The sequence below is a fragment of the Ostrea edulis genome, chromosome 6, assembly GCF_947568905.1.
Source record: "Ostrea edulis chromosome 6, xbOstEdul1.1, whole genome shotgun sequence".
In the NCBI taxonomy this organism is placed as follows: domain Eukaryota; kingdom Metazoa; phylum Mollusca; class Bivalvia; order Ostreida; family Ostreidae; genus Ostrea; species Ostrea edulis.
The window spans coordinates 64,181,451-64,200,498 of NC_079169.1; the positions used below are offsets into that span (position 1 = coordinate 64,181,451).

Below are 19,048 nucleotides of genomic sequence, written 5' to 3' on the forward strand. Positions count from 1 at the left end.
GTGTAGAGCATCTTCTCCTTCGCTCGGGGTTAGTGATTGGGGCGCTTCGCAACCGGAAGGTCCCGGGTTCAATTCTTGATTACGGTGCTAGTCAAGGTCTTCTCCCGGGAGTCTGGCTTTGGAGTGAGACTCCCTCCAGGGAAAGTCTTGCTCTCTAGCCTGACAACCATCTACGAAGAGCCACTCAAAGCCAGGCTTTAGGGGGAAGGCTCATTCTACAACTAATTATAGAGTGAGAATTCCCTCCGGATGTGTGGCTTATCGTGCTCAGACTTTAAGGGGAAGGCTCATTATACAACTAATTATAGAGTGAGAATTCCCTCCGGATGTGTGGCTTACCGTGCTCAGACTTTAGGGGGAAGGCTCATTCTACAACTAATTATAGAGTGAGAATTCCCTCCGGATGTGTGGCTTATCGTGCTCAGACTCTAGAGGGAAGGCTCATTCTTCAACTAATCATAGAGTGAGAATTCCCTCCGGATGTGTGGTTTATTGTGCTGAGACTTTAGGGGGAAGGATCATTCTACAACTAATTATAGAGTGAGAATTCCCTCCGGGTGTGTGGCTTATCGTGCTCAGACTTTAGGGGGAAGGCTCATTCTACAACTACATGTAATTATAGAGTGAGAATTCCCTCCGGATGTGTGGCTTATCTTGTTCCCCTTGGTACATGTAAGTTCTGGATCAAGATATCCCTATGTGAAGATTATCTCAACTCCAAATTCCAAACTAAGGTAGGGAATTTAACTATCAACTAGTTCCAGATAATGTACCGGTATCTTTCTCTAGAATATAAAGTACACATTGATTTATAATTCATAAATACAATTAATGTTGCATTCAACAGAAAGATGCAAAGAAACTCTAAAAGAGGGTGTTGCACCGAAACGCGAACTTTCCCTAATCAGAGCTCGGTGCCAGCACTCGTGACGTAGAACTGACATACATCAATATTAATACGCTTATTGCGTATTTGTCATTTAAATACCCGTAGGATTCCCCAGTACTAAGGGCAAGACTAATATATTTTATATGTCAATACATTATACATGTAGTCTAAACATAATTTTTGAATTCATGAAAATCAAATTGTGGGTTTTTTTCCTTCTGAGTATCAGAAACAATGTATACAGGTACATGTTACAAGTGCATCAAATATTTAATATTATATACTACTACAGTCTTATTCTCTTATGAAAAGTGAAGATAACGAACAGTGATCAATCTCATAACTCCTATAAGCAATACAAAATAGATAGTTGGGCAAACACGGACCCCTGGACACACCAGAGGTGGGATCATGTGCCTAGGAGGAATTAGCATCCCTTGTCGACCGGTCACACCCGCCTGAGTCCTATATCCCTCCGTAGTCAAAATCAGTGTGTCAAGAACGGTATGAAACACGTCAGACAGCATTTGACCCAATGATAGGTTGTATTGACGAACTAGATCGTTACAACGACCATAGAAGTTGCGAAATGCTACTTCAATCGAGACTGTTGAAACCCCTGTACCATCAACTTGTTTGTCAGTAGCTTGCCTCGATTTAAAAACTAACTATATGCAGAACAAGCTCTTGCGTATCGAATCAGTTGAGAAATATACACACCATATGCAGGTGATAATGGAATATTGCTACATAAATATGGGAAGTTGACGACGGAGAAGCTGAAATCATCCTGTTTGTCATACAGCTGAGTTGTCAGTTTGCCGTTAATGTCTACTTTCAATAAAATATCTAAGTATGAAGCAGAAGTGGACGACTCTGTGGTGTCTTTTATTTTATTATGTATTATTTTCTATGACTGTAACCACAAACAAAATTATTTGTACATGCACCTGAAAACATTGATTCACCATAGCAATATGATACTGGAATACATAACATCTTATCCACTTAAACTGGTTAACGGTTATTTACGTTTGGCTTTAAAGTTGTTTTTTTCAACGTTTTGCAAAGTTCACAGCGGGTTTTCGTGTATGTACATGTATGTCAACACCTTTCACTCAGAAAAACATACAAGTTCTCGTTAGCAACCTTGACTATCAAAACACAGGTAGTGCATGCTGTAGTCGGCGTGTTTACAGCGAATCCCATTCACAAACTAAACAGTGTCAAGGTTGGAAGCTTATTTCAAACTTGGCACATTGTAATAAACAGAGATTTAATCTGAAATATTTATAAAAACTAGAATGTGTTTCAATTAAGAAAAAAAATCTAGATGGAAAACGTAATATGAAAAAATTGTGTTCATGAGGGATTCGAACCCGGTCGTTTTAAAAAAGAACACATCTTTATAAATTAAAGTCGACAACCTTACCCAATGAACAACTCAGTAGGCCTTACATTTCTAATGAAATATAATGTACAGGTGAAGTTGAACATAATATCAGTGAAGTCGTTTTGATTTTTTTAATTTTACAATTTGAAAGCGACAGTTTTTTTTAGTGAAAAACTCAAAGATCATATATGTATTCATGCTAAATTTATTTTGTTACACGGAGGCAGTTTTCCTGAAATTCGAGGATACCCCTCAATTTTAACACTAAAAATCAAATTAATCGCTTATTGCTTTTGTTTTTCTAGTTCAACACATTTATTCAATTCTTTTAGTCAGGATTTTTACAACTGCCCCTACATCCCAACCTGATCAGCGGGTATGGGATCTCAATGCAAGGTGAAGATAACGAACAGTGATCAATCTCATAACTCCTATAAGCAATACAAAATAGATAGTTGGGCAAACACGGACCCCTGGACACACCAGAGGTGGGATCAGGTGCCTAGGAGGAGTAAGCATCCCTATTGACCGGTCACACCCGCCGTGAGCCCTATATCCTGATCAGGTAAACGGAGTTATCCGCAGTCAAATCAGTGTGCCAAGAACGGCTTTACAATCGGTATGAAACACGTCAGACAGCATTTGACCCAATGCGAGGTTGTATTGACGAACTAGATCGTTATAACGACCATAGAAGTTGCGAAATGCTGACTTCAATCGAGACTGTTGGAATCCCTGTACCATCAACTTGTTTGTCAGTAGCTTACCTCGATTTAAAAACTGACTATACCCAGAACAAGCTCTTGCATAACTTCAGAGTAAGGGGGAGATTACCACATCTACGAAAATATGAGGAGTATGATGGAATTTTAAAACAAAATAGGGTGTGATATGCAGTTACATTATTTAATGTGACAATTTGGAGAATGTGTCATACAATGTGCAAATTGCGGACAAAACCATTTTTCTTGTCATGTGATCCAAGGTAGGTGCATTACATCCGAGGATTTTTCTCGACTCGTGTCAGAAAAGGCCGAACAATGTTCTGATTGTTTGCCACAGTGCTTAATAAAAGCTCGTGTGCTTCTTATATAAAATCTGAAAACGAAACCTTATCAATGGGACATGTAAGTGTAATTTTTTTTTTATTTGAAACCAGGGTCATTCCAGGCGTCAAATTCAACTTGCATGAAAGTTGTATTGGGAAGAAGCCAAACCATCTTTTCCGGAGTTTTAAGCTCTGAATCTGTTTATCTTTCAGTGGAAAATGTATGCAGAATCTTTCTAGAGTTGAATTTAAAGTAGTTTCTGGGCGCAGACATTACCCTTTGAACTAGCCAATCAGCTTCTTTATCAAACTGTCGATAAGCCTCGTTTTGAGTTCATAGAAATATTTAGCAAAGCGTCCAGACACTTCTGGGGAGTGTACACAAACGTTGGGATGATTGACTAACAGTCGAACTTATTTTTTTTTTGTTCCGTTTGAAATAACACTACTGGGACAGAATACTTGGATAATGTTATCCATCATTTTTCGATCTTAGATTAAGCTGCGTCCACAAAGCCAGATTCCTAACTTACTTAACGACGTTTCTATATCTTTTCGTATTGAGTTATAAGAATCCATGTGACGCCTAGTTTGTGAAAAAAGCACAAATGATTTTAGTATGTCCTACCAGAATTATGACACAGTATCACGTGTATGGGTCCTAAAAAAGTTTGTTGAGTATCCGCAATTTTCTACTTACTATCGATCATCTACAAATAGCGGTTTATTTTTTAAACAAGTGTTATCTCCGTCATTAATTTGCAATATAAGAGTTTGATTCAACATGTACTTCATTTCTGAGTAATTCGGGGGGCCAAATATGATACCAAACGAACTTACTTCTTTTGCTACACGCGGCTGGCGTACCTGAACAGCACGGGATGTAAAGTATGGATATACTGGGAAATGTTTACCGTTTGTTCATCAGGATACCGACACCGGTAGATGCCAGGGTTCAAAATTGATATTCATTTAATTGGCGGCCGCCATTCGATTTATATGGCGATCGCCAATTATTCAACTCCTCTCTCTCTCTTCCAAATTGAAAGGGGTGCAACCCCTGTAATCCCCATCTCCGATACCAAGTAATTTGTATGTGTTATAAAATCAAGAGCGTTATTGTTTGTCAATTGTGCCATAATCTATGCTGCCTGCTCCCACCCTGGTATTTTCCATATTAATTTAAACTGTGCGAGGAAAGTCTAATGAGAGAGATATGTTTTTTAAAAATTGTTGTGAATTGGTTTTGTTAAGTGTGTTTGGATTCTGATGACGTCATGATGTACAAATTGCTTATATAAAACATTTTGAAGAGTTTTCCATGCTGACTGACGTGTTTTATACCAATTGTTGGCTCGTTGTTTACACATTGATTTTGACTATGCATTACTTCTTTTACCTGATCAAGATATAGGGCTCACGGCGGATTTGACCGGTTGACAGGGTATGCTTACTCTAGGCACCTGATCCTACCTCTGGTATGTCCAGGGGTCCGTTTTTGCCTACCATTAATTTTGCCTTCCATTTAAGAGTTATGAGATTGATCACTATTCGTTATATTCACCTTTTCATTCTGACATTCAACAAAATTTACCCTCCTCCATGTATGTCTAGTTTTGTTGGACTGTGCATGAAAAATCAGCTTCAGAGCAGAGCAGATAAATACATCGCGCATTAATATAACCCATCAACATCAAAATAAAAACACCGCGCATTAATATAACCCATAAACATCAAAATAAATAATAGCCATATCTTTTAAATATTAGGCCTTACCATCTCACCATTTTGTCAGCGAAAACAATGTATTCCGTTTCGGAGGCTGTCATGACGGAATATCCGCCTCGGCCAATCAGAAGCGACGTTACGAAGTTACCTAATTCACAGTTGTACAGGGAAAAGATCATCTGTATATTTCTGAGCCGTAGTAGAAATAGAAATAAAGTTCTTGGTTTTATTTTGTGGATAATGTAAGATGACCTTTCCGATCTGGGGTTTTACATGTATATTTCAAAACAATATTTCTCGACTTAGAAGGCCGGTTTTCAACATCCTCAAAAACGCTTACTTTATTTCTTAATTATTTTGTTATATTCAAATATATACGAATATTAATTGAACACATTACTGTTAGAGGAGTCGTCGGAAAACCCTCGTAGATTAAAGATGTTGAGACATCATTTTTATGCTTGACAGTTTTGACATTCAGTTTTCCAAAATTATATGAATATTGAATACATATCTGAATTGAAAGAACGTGCATAACCCTTTTGTCTGCTCATTAACAGTCATTATCTACTTTGTTTACGGCCATCAAGATAACTTTCACCATTCAAGTGAAAATGTACTTTAAATCTGAATGAACTTTCCTTCTAGACTTCTGAGCATGTAAGAGGAAGAAATTATACTTTTTACTAAAATCTCAATAAAGACGAAGGAAATTAAAGATGACATTGGGAAATATCACGGGCTATTGTGAATGAAGATCCTTGAATTTGGTATTGACCTTTTGTTTAAGACATTTACAACAATGAATGATGAAAATTCTATTTCCTTATGAAACAATTAAAGTCTTGAGTTTGTAAAGTGATTGCTTGCCAGTAAATATTAGGAATATTGATAGATATGATAATGTGACACAAACTGGAACTGCCTACAATGAGTCCATGAACTATATATAAGTATTGAACAGGGATAAGCAAAACTTTCAAAGTACTATTCTGCAAATGTGATTTAACAATACCTGAAATGTCACCACATTTTAACAAGACATGTACCTCCATGAATAATTCTTAATGGAAATCCTATAATAGTTAATTCAAATTTATATATTTTAAAAATTCTGATATAAAAAAAGGGCTTACCAAAGTGAAATAAAACGCAATGATAGCGCTTTTACTAAGAGTGCAAGTGTATTTTTACAACGGTATAACACTAGTAATATTTTGGACTATTGAATGCTACAATATAATAAGTCAAATCCCCACACATTTGACAATTCGCATTGTCACCGTATATTATATTGTCTAAATCCAATGTATCATTATATTTCATTTTTAATTTTAAAAAGATTTATCAGTATAGGTTTTATTAGGCTGAGGTGTATGCACTTTTAAATATGGGATGCGACAGCTCATAAGGACATTTACTTTAATTATCTATTGCAGTTTAAATCTTTCAGTGTACGTTTCATAAAACATGAAATAGTGTTTGATTAGGTTGGTAAAACTATCTTCAAACTTCTTGTAGAGCATGCAAGTCACAACGATTGAGAACGTCATCCTAGCGTTTGTTCTATTCACAATGACGGGGGCAGTGCAATGGCGGGCCAGGAGGCGATTCTGCGAGTAAGTACATGTACTGAATTTATTAATACAAGATTGCTTGATTGTTATTGTTTAACGTCCTGCTCGAGAATCTTTCACTCATATGGAGACGTCACCATTGCCGATGAAGGGCTGCAAAAATTAGGCCTATGTTCGGCGCTTATGGCCTTTGAGCAGGGAGAGATCTTTATAGTGTCACATCTGCTGTGACACGGTGCCTCGGTTTTTTGCGGTCTCATCCGAAGGACTGCCCCATTTAGTCGCCTCGTACGACAAGCAAGGGGTATTGAGGACCTATTCTAACCCAGATCCCCACGGGAATTAATGCAAGACGTTGCCAAGAAAGACTTGCATGAAAAAGTGAAGATCAATTTCATAAATCCTATAAAAATAGATATTGAGACCAAGACAAACACGGACCCCTGGAAACGCCAAAGGTGGGATTAGGTGCGTTGGAGTAGTGATCATCCCCTGTTGACCGGTCACATCCACTATTTTGATCAGGTAAATGGGTTTAATACATAGTTAAAATCAGTGTGTAAAGAACGTTCTTACAATTGGTTTGAAACGCATCAGACAGCATTCAACCTCATGAGTTAATTTTTATGCTCCCGAGATCGGAGATGGGGGGGGGGGGGGGTGTATTGTTTTTGTCCAGTCTGTCATTCTATCTGAAATTTTAACCTTGATAATAACTTTTGAAAAGTAAGTGCTAGAGCTTTGATATTTCACGTGAGTATTCCTTGTGACAAGACCTTTTTGTGGGTACTAAACCTTTTGCCCTTGGCATTAAAATAATGACATTGGTTATAACTTCTAAATGGTCAATATTAGAGCTTTCATATTGCACATGAACATTTCTTGTGACAAGATCTTTCTACTGGTACCAAGATATTTGTCCTTGTGATCTTGGCCATCTTTGGAATTGGCCATTATCGGGGGCTTTTGTGTTTCACAAACACATTGAATAGGTCCCAAGTAAAGGATTGCAGTATATCAATTCTTTTGGAAATATATTTTTAATTGATACATTGAAGGGAAATTATGAACAGAAGTCATTGTGCTTCTTATTGAGCTACAATGTCTTTGACCTTTCTGCATTTAATCAATACATGTAACCTAAACTAGTTTTGTCTACATAAGCAACACAAATCAAACATTGCATTCAATTAATGTACACTGAGGTCTTCTAGCATTACAGATCTGGAGAAGTTTGATACTTGTAAATTGAATATTTGCCGTTAAATTACGTAAGAATTCATCCTATAGGAGTTTGATAATCTGCAATGTTTAAGATAAAACATAGAGAGTGGTGACTATATATCAAATGTTAAGAATCATTGGCAAAGAAACCATTTCTCATGCATTTCGTTTGTGCAAATCAATGTTGTTGTTTTTTTTAAAAAAAGAAAAAGAATTGGTATTATCTGATCAAGCGAATCAATGAATTTATAACACTTCTACTATTTGTGTCACAAGTTACAAATTGAAATACATGTCTTGGGTATATAAAATTAACAATATGTTAGATGTAACAAAATCAATAAAATTGTACAGCTTTATAGGTTTTTCTATATGTTGTCCTTTCCAAATTCTGTCTCGATTTGCATTGACAAAATAATTCAAATGATTGGGGCTTTAAAGGTAACATATTATATATATAAATTATTTGAGCCTTTTGATATTGGGATCAATTTGGGTTATTTACATGTTTATTTGCCCAATTGCAAACCTAGTCATCAGTAAACGGTTCTTTGTATAAGTTGTTCCAGTCAATTAATTTTGTATATTTTGGTTTATTACGTCATTTGTTTGATTTTAGTTCAGTACGTAAATACAGTACGTTCACTTAAACTCTTCTTTCATTAGACACTAGTACTTCAATGATTATTCAATAGCATACACTGAGCTACGGAATTCCAGAGTTTTATCTCATCAGGATGTTTCAATTTCAGCGTTGTTGAATATAAATCATTTGAGACATTAAAATAAGTATTGAACTTGTATTACCACATTTAAGTATCTTGTACTGTTGGGATCTAAAGCCGAGGAGCTAAAGTCCTTAAAACAACAATAAAAAAGAATACACGTTTGGTTTGCATAAATGACATTCAATTGGGGATTCCACTTCGTTTTATTGTCATACTATGTATATGTCTTCATGTGTTTATCTCCTTTGAGTGATGTGTATTTTGGTGAACTAAACATACATGTATGCACACATATTTTAAATTTATTAACCTTGTGGTATCGATGAAATTTGGCGGATGTAAAAATCCGTGAGCTTGCGAGCGTATCTACACACTCGTATTACGCCAGTATTCACCGATATAATTTCAATAATTCCTCTATCATATAGCTAAAATACGTTTACTTTCAGTTGTTTTTATGACTTTCTTACAAGTGTAGGGGCCTCCGTGGCCGAGTGGTTAGAGCATTGCGCTTTATATATCACACGGCCTCTCACCTCTGTCGGCGCGGGTTCGAATCCCGCTCGCGCAGGTAAGTGAGAAAGTTTCCCAGTTTACTTTCGGAAGGTCGGTGGTCTCTTCCCAGGTACATTGTATCTGGGTTCTCTCTTCCACCAATAAAAACTGGGCGCCACCATATAACTGAAAAATTGTTGAGTGTGGCGGAAAACATTAAAACAATCAACCAATCAATCTTAGAAGTGTAGAAACTGCAGCATTGTTATCACTGTTATGAATGCGTGCAACATAACAGTCAAACACGTGATCAACGTTCATCCAATTGTATCGATCAATGCCAATGAAATATTTCAAATAATAATTCTCTTGTTTGGTCCTTACCAATTAGTCAGGATCAAAATATCAATAGTGGAAGATATGTCCAAAAAGCTGTCAGCTTACGTGCCAAAAGATATTTGGTCCGGAATTTTTGTGTACAGTTCGAATGTAATAAAGCGAATTTGTACATGTACCTGGAACATTTCGAAGCCGATCCCATTTCACGAATAGGTGATGTTCAGTAACGTTTCAGATATTGCAGGTTGAATTTAAGAGCGTTTTATCACATTTACTAACAAATTATTAAATAGAATTGTATGTTTACTATTCATTTACGTGATAAACTATTTACAGTCTTTGCTATTGTGCCAAAGAACCATCTTCCATCGGTTATCAATAAAATACATTGATCTATCTTTAAACAAATCAAATCGCAACAAAGTCCTTCTTTAAAATTAAATAGGTAAAATTCCTAGAAACAACAGCTGGTTAATTATAAATGCTTTTAAATTTCCAAAGAACACTATGCAATTGCATATTGCTTTGGTAAAAATGTTATTAGAAATAGTACCTACATTATATATCAGTTTTTGTATACTGATTTTTCAGCTCAACTATTCGTAGCATTAACATCATATCGAGTGTAAATATAAATTCATATTATTTGTCGAAATGCGCATCTGGTGCATCAAAATTGGTACCGTATAAGTTTTACATTCTATTGTTCTATTGGACAGTTATTTTAATTATTAATATCGAACGTTGACAGAATATATTGTTTTTAATATTTGTTATCCATTACCATCACACCTGGATCTGAGCAATGTCATCACTTCTGCCAATATAGAACAGTTAGTCTGACAGACTTTTACATAAATGGCCAATCCAACAATCTCAATCATTAGCTTACTGTTACTGGAAGTACCAAGGGTTCAAAAAACTTAAGTAAAATGATAGACGAAGTGCAAATATCTTGCCATAAAATGTCCCCTGATGATGATTAATTAGTATTGCAAGCTCGTTCTGTTGGGAGTACTTTCTCCAATCACGATGACAGCTATACATAGTGCAGTATGGGAAAATCAAATTAAAGGGCATAGAAATGGTGTTAGTAGAACGAGTTTGGACGAAAATATTAAACTTTTAATGCACATACCTTAGATATAATTTTGAAAGAAAATCCTTTTACATTTAGCCCCATTTTCCCTTACAATTCTTATAAACTGATACTGAAGGTTGATATATCATAAACGATTAACATTTGAAATACCCCAATCACTGCTTATATTAATACACTTATCCTAATCTACCAGTACGCTAATCATGGCGTATTCCGTGGAGATCCGGATTAGAATAGGTCCCCAGTAGTCAGTGCCCCTTGCTTATCATAAGAGGCGACTAAATGGGGCGGTCCTTCGGATGAGACCGTAAAACCCGACGGGGCGTCGGTTTTTACTGTGTCATAGCAGGAGTGGTATGATGAAGATCTCTCCCTGCTCAAACGCCGTAAGCATGACATATCCATACCTGTGAATAATTCTCGAAAGGGACGTTAAACAATATACAATTAATCAATAATCACTGCGTATAAAATGCAATTAAAATGATCAAAATGTAAATCTAAGAAATATATTTCAGTTTTTTAAGGAGATGGGGTACCTTGAACCTCTTCACATTGGCATAACGCACTCATGTTCTATTAATAGATATTTTTGATTCTCATGTCTCAAAATGTCCTGTTAGAATTGTAAAACTTGTGTTATATTGATCACTAGAAACGCATTTACAAGTAATCTCACCGGACGTAGTTTCTGTACCAAAACCTTTAGAGAATTTGACTTGTAAATCGTCTAACGTTATCTTGTCCATGAGGGTCGGGATACTAGATGAAAAATTACCATCACACAAACAATCCACCCCTTTTCGTAGACAACGAGATCACTGGATAAGAACTCTAGATACTGTATTTCCATACGAATGCAATGATACTGTATACAATGTAGGAAATTTGACTACTCCACAAGGAAATAACGTAAATGTGATGAAACTTTTCCCAAATACACAAACATATAAGGTTGTTTTAAGGCTCATTTTTACAACTGTTTTTCAAATGAAGTTGGCATTAATTCCACATTGAGTAATCGTACTTATACTCCAACTGCCCTTTCAGAAGATGAAAATCTTCAATAACCATGCTTCAGTTTTACACACATTTAATATTCCAGTCAATAGGTTGGATGAATATGAGTTACCGTTCCTATACAGTATTCCTAAACATCACAAAAACCCTTTCAAAGAAAGATACATTGCTGGATCCAGTAAATGTTCTACCAAGCCCTTATATTAGCTCCTCACGAAAATATCAATAGCCGTGAAGGAGAAGCTTCAAACGTACTGAGCGTCTACATATGCCACTAGTTGTGTAAATCAGATGTCGATTCTAAAAACATTTAAAGTAAATTTAACATCGCAAAACTTTTCTCAAATCAACAACATCAAGACCTATAAATTTTCAACACTGTTCACGACCATTCCTCACGATAAATTAAAGACTTTATTTGTTTGACATCAAAGACAGTTGCATCTTCTAACTAAAACGGAAATATTTATATCTAGTGATCATTCATCCCCAAATTAATTTCTTAAACACCACTTTAATTTCCCACACAATTATTCTGAAGTTGAAATAAAAAATATACTGGTGTTCCTCATTGACAAATCTTCGTAGTCTTCAGTGATCAGGTCTTCCAATAGTCTGTTGTAATTCCCATGGGCACAAATTGTGCTCTTTTGTTAGCTGGCCTATTTTTATGAAGCTGGGTTCATTCAAAAGCTTCTACATGAGAAGAAAAAACTCTTGCTGTGGCCTTCAACTCGACATTTAGATATATCGACGACGTTTTATCTATTAGCAATAATCATTTTCATTCATATGTCGATTCGATATATCTCTGTGAACTCGAAATAAAAGACACCACATAGTTCTCCAAATCTGCTTCGTACTTAAATATTATGTTTAGAATAATTAAGATATTAACGACAAACTAACAACTCATCTTTATGACAAACATCCCGATTTCAGCTTCTCCATCGTCAAGTTCTCATATACATGTAACAACATTCCATTATCACCTGCATATGGTGTTAATATCTCTCAACTGATTCGATAAACAAGAGCTTGTTCTGCGTATGATCAGTTTTTAAATCGAGGCAGGCTACTGACAAACAAGTTGATGTTGCTGGGATTTCAAAAGTCTTGTTTAGGGTCAGCATTTCACAAATGCTATGGTCATTATAATGATCTGGTCTGCCAATACAATCTATCTTTGGGTCAAATACTGTCCAACGTGTTTTATACCGATTGATAGGCCGTTCTTGACACACTGATTGTAACTACAGATTGCTCCGTATACCTGATATAGATATAGGGCTCACGGTTGGTGTGACCGGCCAACAGGGGATGCCTACTCCTCCTAGGCACCTGATCCCATCTCTGGTATAATGGGGGGGGGGGGGGTGTTCCGTGTTTGCCCAACTCTGGATATTGTATTCTTTCAAGGAGTTATGGTATATTATTTATCTTCACCTATATGCCGGTCTAATCCCGTGGGGATTCGGGTTAGAATAGGTCCTCAGTAACCCTTTGCTTGTCGTAGGAGGCGACTAAATGGGGCGGTCCTTCGGATGAGACCGTAAAAACCGAAGTCTCGTGTCACAGCAGGTGTGGCACGATAAAGATCCCTCCCTGCTAAATGGCCATTAGCGCCGAGCATAGGCCCAAATTTTGCAGCCCTTCACCGGCAATGGTGACGTCTCCATATGAGTGATATATTCTCCAGAGTCCCTCTCAATCAACCAATATGCCGGTGTGAAGACATTCGAGGTACATGTATATCATATGATATACTTTCAAACACTGAAAGACATTTCTTAAATGATAACTTTAAGAATTCAGATAAGAATTTTTTTAAAAATAAAACCTTAGCGTTTTCCCTCGCCATTTAATGTATTTTTTAAATGAATAATATAAAAACTCTAAGGACAAATGTCATGCGATTTGAGTTCGGTTGACATAATCAAAGAAATATGTCTGAAAAGCTAGACTCAAATTGCCGTGTTTCAGTTAGTTGTAAAGTAGTCAAGAAAAAAATGAACATTCCAACTTGATCTTACTTTCAGAACATACCCATTTGCCCGCCGGTGTTTGGGGGTGGCAGCTAAAAGAGACGTCAGTGCCAATATGAATACAGAAAATAGTCGGGAACAGAGACTTTTCGAACTGAAAAATATGTAAGTTAAGTACAATGTTTGCAGCCCAACCAATAGATTGGCCGACAGTGAAAATCACGATATTCTGACCAGATCAAAATCGGATACTGAATATATTTTTATTTTTTTTCTCTCTCCATACGAACCTACTAATCTGATTTAATGATTTTGTTTTGGTATCTATTTTTTAGGCTTGACAGCAACAGGCTTGACAACAACAGAATCACAGACAGATCTGAATCACGACAAAACCAGTTTTCCTCCACGGATGAAAACGATTTTTCCGTAAATGTATTAAAGCAGATTCTCAATAACAAGCAAAAGTTCAGATTTAAGCAACAGGTAGGAAGTGTTGTTGGTTAAATTCTAAGAATAAAATGTTGGTATATATTTTGGTCAATAATAGTAATTGTTCGGTTACATTTATTTGACACGATAAAACCATAACTTATATTTAAAATATTTCATAGTTTATATTTTACAAAGAAGATCGTTTAAAGATACCGTTTTGTCGCCTACTAAATCGAAAATAAATAAATAGATAAATATTAAAGTGAATTCTTACTCCACTTTAAAGGGAAGGGCAACCCAAAAGATTTTTACATGATAAATGATAGGATTAATCATATGATAAAGATTTGTCATACAATTCTGTTGAGATATGCCCTAGATAAGCTTCAGTACTAATTTGAAAACGTCAAAAATTGAAATTCCCGCGATCTATAGAGGCTGCCATGATGTGTAACTCTTTTGTATTCAAGACCACAAAAATCAATTATTTTGACGTCACACCGTCTGTTCCGATTTTGATGAGATTCTAAGATCATCCACAGGTGCTTGGGTTCAGGACCCCCCCCCCCCCCTACGAATAAGCTACATGAGTTGATTTAATTATTTTTTCTTGAAAATATTTCTAATGCATGTCAACAACGTCTTGCATACCCATAAAGTCCAAAATAATTCAAAATAAGCCCTTTGAAAAAAATACCCTCACTGGTTATTATAACAGAACTTATAATAACCAGTGAGGGGTTTTTTTTTTTAAGGGCTTACTTTTAATTACATGTATTTTGGACTTTATGTGTATGCAAGACGATGATATGCATTAGAAATATTTCCAACAAAAAAATTAATTAAATCAACTCGTGTAGCTTATTAGGAGGGGGGGGGGGGGGGTCCTGAACCCAAGCACCTGCGAGATCATCAAAGTTGTGCATTTGGTAGATTTTACGAATAAATAGGTTGGTGCCTTCCTGGCAAGCAGTTAATTACTGATGGGGGGGATGTGAATAAAGGTTTTTTTTTTCTTTTCGAAATTCCGACTCAACCAAGTCATTTGAAAAGAAAAGACTACGTAAACTGTAGATCCATCATTTGCGTAATGACAAGCTGGGGTTCAAGACATATATATGAAGAACGTTTACCGTCTGCCTTGTCTTCGACTCGACCGAACGTCTTCTTTTCTCAATTTCTTCTTGCGAAAGAACGGGCTCAAATCTATACGGATCCAAACTTAACTGTTCGTGACTTGTCATGTTTACAGTGCTGCTGATAAAATACACCGGAATAGACGGTGTGACGTCATAAATTAAACTTCAATGGCCACTCTATTAGCGGCGGGTAATTTAAAATACATGATAGATTAATATTGATTTAATTGTTAATCAAGAATTTTTGTTGTTAAAGACTGTCAATTACGATATCAGTAAGTAGTACTTTATTTATAAAAGCAAATATGTGGTTAGGGTTGCCTTTCCCTTGAAGTCATTTTGTGTTTCCAATACAAAGTTTGGGTTTAGTCTGCTGCACTATTGAAAATATAAGCATTGGCCCAGTAGCTAAGAACACTGCGACGGCTTACTTAGCAGCTTCGATGGCCATAAGGGACAGAACTGTTGAAAACTACCTTTGTAAATTTTGCTTATAAACGTGAGTTTTTAATTATTATTTCCAGCAATGTTTCTATCTTTGCATTTCAGGAAGAAGCTTCTGAATCACTGGACAGAATTTCAGAGTCTAATTTTGGGTATCCTGATGGTTTTTGATACCCCCACACGACGACTGATGCTTTCAAATTCTAAGCATATACAATCTTTACCTTCTCAGATATTTTTACGAACATATTCTGCAATGCTACGGTACAAAGGAATGAAAGTAAAGTTACGCAAATACGTGCTTAAGTTTTTATTTAACAGCTTAAATCTTTCGATTGTTGAAGGATTATAGCAGATCTGAAACCACCATTTATAGACTGATATGTAAATGTGTATTATATAATTGTTTTGTTATATAGTTGTTTTAGACTTAAGTTTATTTTGGAAATAAAATTGTGAAAATGCCGTCATATTTGATAGTGTTAGCAAAAGGAAAATGTTACTTCTCAATACAACTCCCATCATTTCTGGCGTTCACTGTTATTGTTAGTTCACGGATAGGCAGAAAATTGAAATAATTAATGTAATGCGGCAGTATGTTAAATGTAACCATGCATTGAGTACTCTGAACAGTAAAACACAACAGCGATTTGTTTACAAAGAGATGGCTGTCTAAGAAGGAAGGACTACAGGAAGGTATGAAAACAGCGCTATAGTAAGAGGATGTTTCTACACGTTGGTTTTACATTTCTAACGTCTTTGTGTTCGATGTATTTACAAAATGTGATGACCATCTCCTCATGAACGCGCTGCGGTTGTAAACAATGCGCGTTTGAAGAATTTTTATATAGATAAACATAAGTACAATGTACATATACCAGTATTTTAACGGGAATTCCGACAGAAATGAAAACAGAATGCAATATAAGAAATTAATTTCATTTTTGAAAGCACACGAGGGTATGAAATGCAACACTTCATTTCATGAAGTGCGTCATGCATTTTCAAAAATGTAGTTTATTTCGTTAAATGAAATTCAAAAACATCGTGGCATTTCCCAAATAAGACTAAGAATGTTTTCTCTGATGTGAATTTAAAATCTAATCACACCTAAAACCATACACTCATTATTCATTTAGTAGTGAGTATAATTCTTCAAGAATACATGCATGTATTTAAAAACCCAAGAAATGCGTTCAGTGTCGCACAATATACAGTGTGTAAACATATAGCGAGTTGTTTTTCCATCAGAAACTGATACTGCATTTAAATGAAATTAAAACTATTGTGTGTGAAGAAATAAGCAAGACATTTTTCTTATTTTAAAGACAAATACACTGTACATCGAAGAGCATATTATTTCTAATCTGTACTTTTTTCATTCCCAGGCTCTCTTAAAAACTTGCATGTATAACTTTAGTATCCATTGATAAGTTGGGTCTTGTTTTTCTATACCAATAAAAATGAAAATTCGAAAGGCATTTTCTTTTGCTCGCTGGAAATTATCAGGTCGTTGTAGACTCCTTCCCTTACACGTGTTTGTCAGATAGTGCGGGAGCACGTACACGTGTTTGTCAGATAGCGCGGGAACAGTTAAGAAGAGATTCTATGCCACAATTCAGACAACTTAAAAAATATGCATCATATGTGCATGTCTTTTCTTCATTTATGAAACATGCGGGTCATGGAGCCTCATTACTCATCCTTGCTTAAATAGTTGTAAAATTTTTCGCTAAAATCGGTCTGGGGAACTTTGATTTAAAATGAAGACAAATTCGTTAACTTTTTTAAATAATCAAACATCCCTTATTTGTTTTAGTTTTATGTCATTTTGACCTAATTACACTAGTGTTATTATGTTTTTCGTTACATGTGCGATAGCAAAAAAAATGTGCAAAATTATAAGAGGAAATTCGGCCTATCTTATATATTCTTGAATTTGCTGGTGTTTAATAGTTTTACTTTTACATTAAAAAAAAAAAACCAACCAATTATTCATGAACATTGTTTACGATGTAAATTAGAAAAAAATAACAAAGCACTAAAGTGTACAAGCAATGTCTTAGACTGTTCTTCTAGAATGTACACATATAATTCTTTTTGTGTGAAAAGACTGTGGCCTTGAACAAACCTTGGCACAAATATGTTTTTCTCGTTATCAAAAAGCAAACATATGATAAACGGGATGATTTCAGCTTCTCCGTCGTCAACTTCCCATATTTAGGTAGCAATATTCCATTATCACCTGCATGTGGTGTTTATGTCTCTCAACTGATTCGATAAGCAAGAGCGTGTTCTTCGTATGATCAGTTTTTAAATCGATTGATTGATTGTATCTTGTTTAACGTCTTTCCCTCGAGAATTTTTCACTCATATAAAGACGTCACCAAGACCGATGAAGGTAGTTGCAATAATGTAGTCCTATCCATTTTTTTTTTATTCTGACGTTTTCGGGATAGGGCTGTAATTACATAGGACCCCCGTAATTGTGCAAAATAATTTTATGAATAACCGATAATAAGCTCCGTGTATTAGTCCCAAATGTTGTTTACACCAAAAGGAGTACCAACTTTGTGCTTGGGCATGTCTAATAAAGGTGATTTTCATTAAACATCATATACTGCATGCAAAATTCTCCCGTCTGCTCCGCCATGCCTATTATCGCGAGATATCGTAGGTGGATCTATTGAAAAACCTAAACTTTGAGAATCTGATCGAAAATGTAGTTACTCGAGCCACTCCGACAAAGAAAGGAAAACCATATGGTTGCAGAAAGAATTTACACTCTGCTGTTGGCTTTTTTAAACTTGATATTAAATACAAACCTTTTTAATACTGACGAAATAGCTTTCTCCTCCGTACTTGTCCATTGATGTAAATACTACCCTATATGGCATATGCATATAACTTGACAATCAAAAGTTGAAACTCTAGTACATCAAACATGGCGCACAAATATGAATCGAGAAATTGGAATATATCGAAATTGATGAAAACGGTAGATTAGAGCCTCACAAATCGTACATTGCAGCCCCCCCCCCCCCCATCAGAGAGGGCTACATTATTGCATCTAGGCGAAGGGCTTCAAATTTAGGCCTTTGCTCGGCGCTTACGGCCATTGAGCAGGGAGGGTGCTACACCTACTGTGACACGGGGCATTCGTTATTATGGCCATCTCCGAGGACCCGTGACATTCACACTTGATGCTTGGCGAGTTTTTAAATCGGGGCAGGCTACTGACAAACAAGTTGATGGTACAGGGGTTTCAACACTCGTTTAAAGTCAGCATTTTGCAAATTATAAGGTCGTTATAACGATCTAGTTTGCCAATACAACCCATAATTGGGTAAAATGTCTGATTTCTTTTCATACCGATTGTAAGGCCGCTCTTGGCAGACTGATTTCGACTATTGATAACTCCATTTACCTGATCAAGATATAGGGCTCACGGCGGGTGTGACCAGTCAACAGGGGATGCTTCCTCCTCTTAGGCACCCGATCC

General features: G+C 36.1%; 1 protein-coding gene across 3 annotated transcripts in view; it reads left to right on the plus strand.

Moving 5' to 3' along the window:
• The window catches only part of LOC125682991 (uncharacterized), a 29,100-nt gene extending 13,089 nt beyond the window's left edge, over nt 1-16,011 (plus strand). For 2 of the 3 annotated variants that reach the window (XM_048923633.2, XM_048923635.2), the window contains 4 exons: nt 6,580-6,677; nt 13,583-13,693; nt 13,864-14,014; nt 15,652-16,011. In XM_048923633.2, coding sequence (XP_048779590.2) covers nt 6,580-6,677; nt 13,583-13,693; nt 13,864-14,014; nt 15,652-15,717 — 426 coding nt within the window. In that variant the 3' untranslated portion in view covers nt 15,718-16,011. The remainder of the gene's footprint in view (nt 1-6,579; nt 6,678-13,582; nt 13,694-13,863; nt 14,015-15,651) is intronic. The other variant, XM_048923634.1, reaches the window with a different exon arrangement.
• The last annotated feature ends 3,037 nt before the right edge of the window (nt 16,012-19,048 follow it).